The sequence below is a fragment of the Numida meleagris genome, unplaced genomic scaffold, assembly GCF_002078875.1.
Source record: "Numida meleagris isolate 19003 breed g44 Domestic line unplaced genomic scaffold, NumMel1.0 unplaced_Scaffold322, whole genome shotgun sequence".
NCBI lineage: Eukaryota > Metazoa > Chordata > Aves > Galliformes > Numididae > Numida > Numida meleagris.
In genome coordinates this window covers 87,102-88,919 of record NW_018364553.1, presented here as the reverse complement: position 1 = coordinate 88,919, position 1,818 = coordinate 87,102, and the positions used below count along the sequence as shown (strand labels likewise).

Below are 1,818 nucleotides of genomic sequence, written 5' to 3'. Positions count from 1 at the left end.
CCCCACCTCCCTGTGCCTGCTCCCAGTTCTCCCATTACCCCCAGTGCCCCTTCCCAGTGCACCCAGTCTTCCCAGTGCCTCATGCCGGTATCCCCAGTGCCCCCGGTTCCTCTCAGTGCACACAGTGCCTCATCCCAGTATTCCTTCTTGGTCCTTCTGGTCCTTCCCAGTATTCCCAGTGCCTCATCCCAGTGCCCCCAGCCCCTCCCATCTCTCTCAGTGCGCTCAATGTTCCCAGTCCCCCTTCCCAGTCCCTCTGGTCCCTCCCAGTACCCCATCACAGGGCCACCGAGGCCCCTTCCCAGTCCTTCTTGTCCCTCCCAGTATTCCCAGTGCCTCATCCCAGCATCCCCAGCGCCCACCCCCCATCTCCCCACAGGGTTCTACGTGGCGGTGGTGCTGGAGCGCTGGTGGGGGCAGTTCCGCAGCGTCCCGGCGCCGGACGGGCTGATGCTGGCGGTGGGGTGCAGCGTGCACGGGGCCGACGCGCGGGGTCGCATCCTGCGCCGCACGCTGATGCGCTACGGCAGCCTGGCCGCGCTCCTGGTGCTGCGCGCCGTCAGCACCGCCGTCTACAAGCGCTTCCCCACCACCGACCACCTCGTGGAGGCGGGTGAGAGGCACCGGGGGGGGGGATGGAACATCGCGGGGGTGGCATCATGGGAGTGGGGTCACGGGGAGCGATGTGATGGGGGTGGCGTGGTCGTGGGAGTGACATCATGGGGCTGGGAGTGACATCATGGGGGTGGGAGTGACATCATGGGGCGGGGAGCATGGAGAGGTGACATCGTGGATCACCTGGGGGGCAGCATCACAGGGGGGTGGCGTTGTCATGGGAGTGACATCGTCATGGGGACGTCATCACCATGGGGAGTGACATCATGGGGGTGGCATCATGGGGGTGGCATCGTTGTAGCAGTGGTGGCATCGTGGTGGCTGTCATCATGGTGATGATGGCATCATGGTGGTGGCAGTGCCACGGAGGTGACTGTGTCACGGTGTTGGTCTCATCATGTTGGCGGTGCCATCATGGTGGCGTTACATTGGAGGTACCATCATGGCGGACCCATCATGGCGGTGCCATCATGGCAGCCCGTCCCCGCAGGGTTCCTGACGCGGGAGGAGCGGCGCCGCCTGGACGCGCTGCGCTCGCCCTACAACAAGTTCTGGGTGCCGTGCGTGTGGTTCGGGGCGCTGGCGGGGCAGGCGCGGCGCGAGGGCCGAGTGCGCGACGACTGCGCCCTCAAGCTGCTGATGGAGGTGAGAGCCCCCCCGACCCCACAAGGGACCCCCCCCCTGTACCCCCCCTTACCCCAAACCCTCTGCCGTGTCTCCCCTTCCAGGAGCTGAACCGATTTCGGGCCAACTGCAGCCTCCTCTTCCACTACGACTGGATCAGCGTCCCCCTGGTGTACACACAGGTCAGGGCACGGGGACGCGGATGGGGACACTGGGACACGGGGATGGGGACATTGGGACACACGGATGGGGACACTGGGACGGGAACACTGGAACACAGGGATGGGGACATGCATGGGGGTATGGAGACACAGAGACAGGACCTGAGGTAGATGGGGGGATGAGGGAATGTGAGGATGGGGATAGGAATGGAAGAACATGAGGGGATGCAGGGACGGATGGACGGACAGACGGACGCGGTGTGGCGGCCCCGCAGGTGGTGACCATCGCGGTGTACACCTTCTTCGCCACCTGCCTGATCGGGCGGCAGTTCCTGGACCCGGCCCAGGGCTACGCGGGCCACGAGCTGGACCTGGGGCTGCCCGTCTTCACCCTCCTGCAGTTCTTCTTCTACGTGGG

The 1,818-nt window shown here is 65.4% G+C and overlaps 1 protein-coding gene across 1 annotated transcript; it reads left to right on the top strand.

The window, feature by feature from the left end:
- Window positions 1-7: 7 nt before the first annotated feature.
- Window positions 8-1,816, top strand: BEST2 (bestrophin 2; the record flags this gene model as incomplete). Its single annotated transcript, XM_021382940.1, has 4 exons — window positions 8-613; window positions 1,106-1,260; window positions 1,344-1,421; window positions 1,676-1,816. Coding segments are annotated over exons 1-4 (906 nt in total), but the record flags the coding sequence as incomplete, so codon positions are not given.
- Window positions 1,817-1,818: the final 2 nt, after the last annotated feature.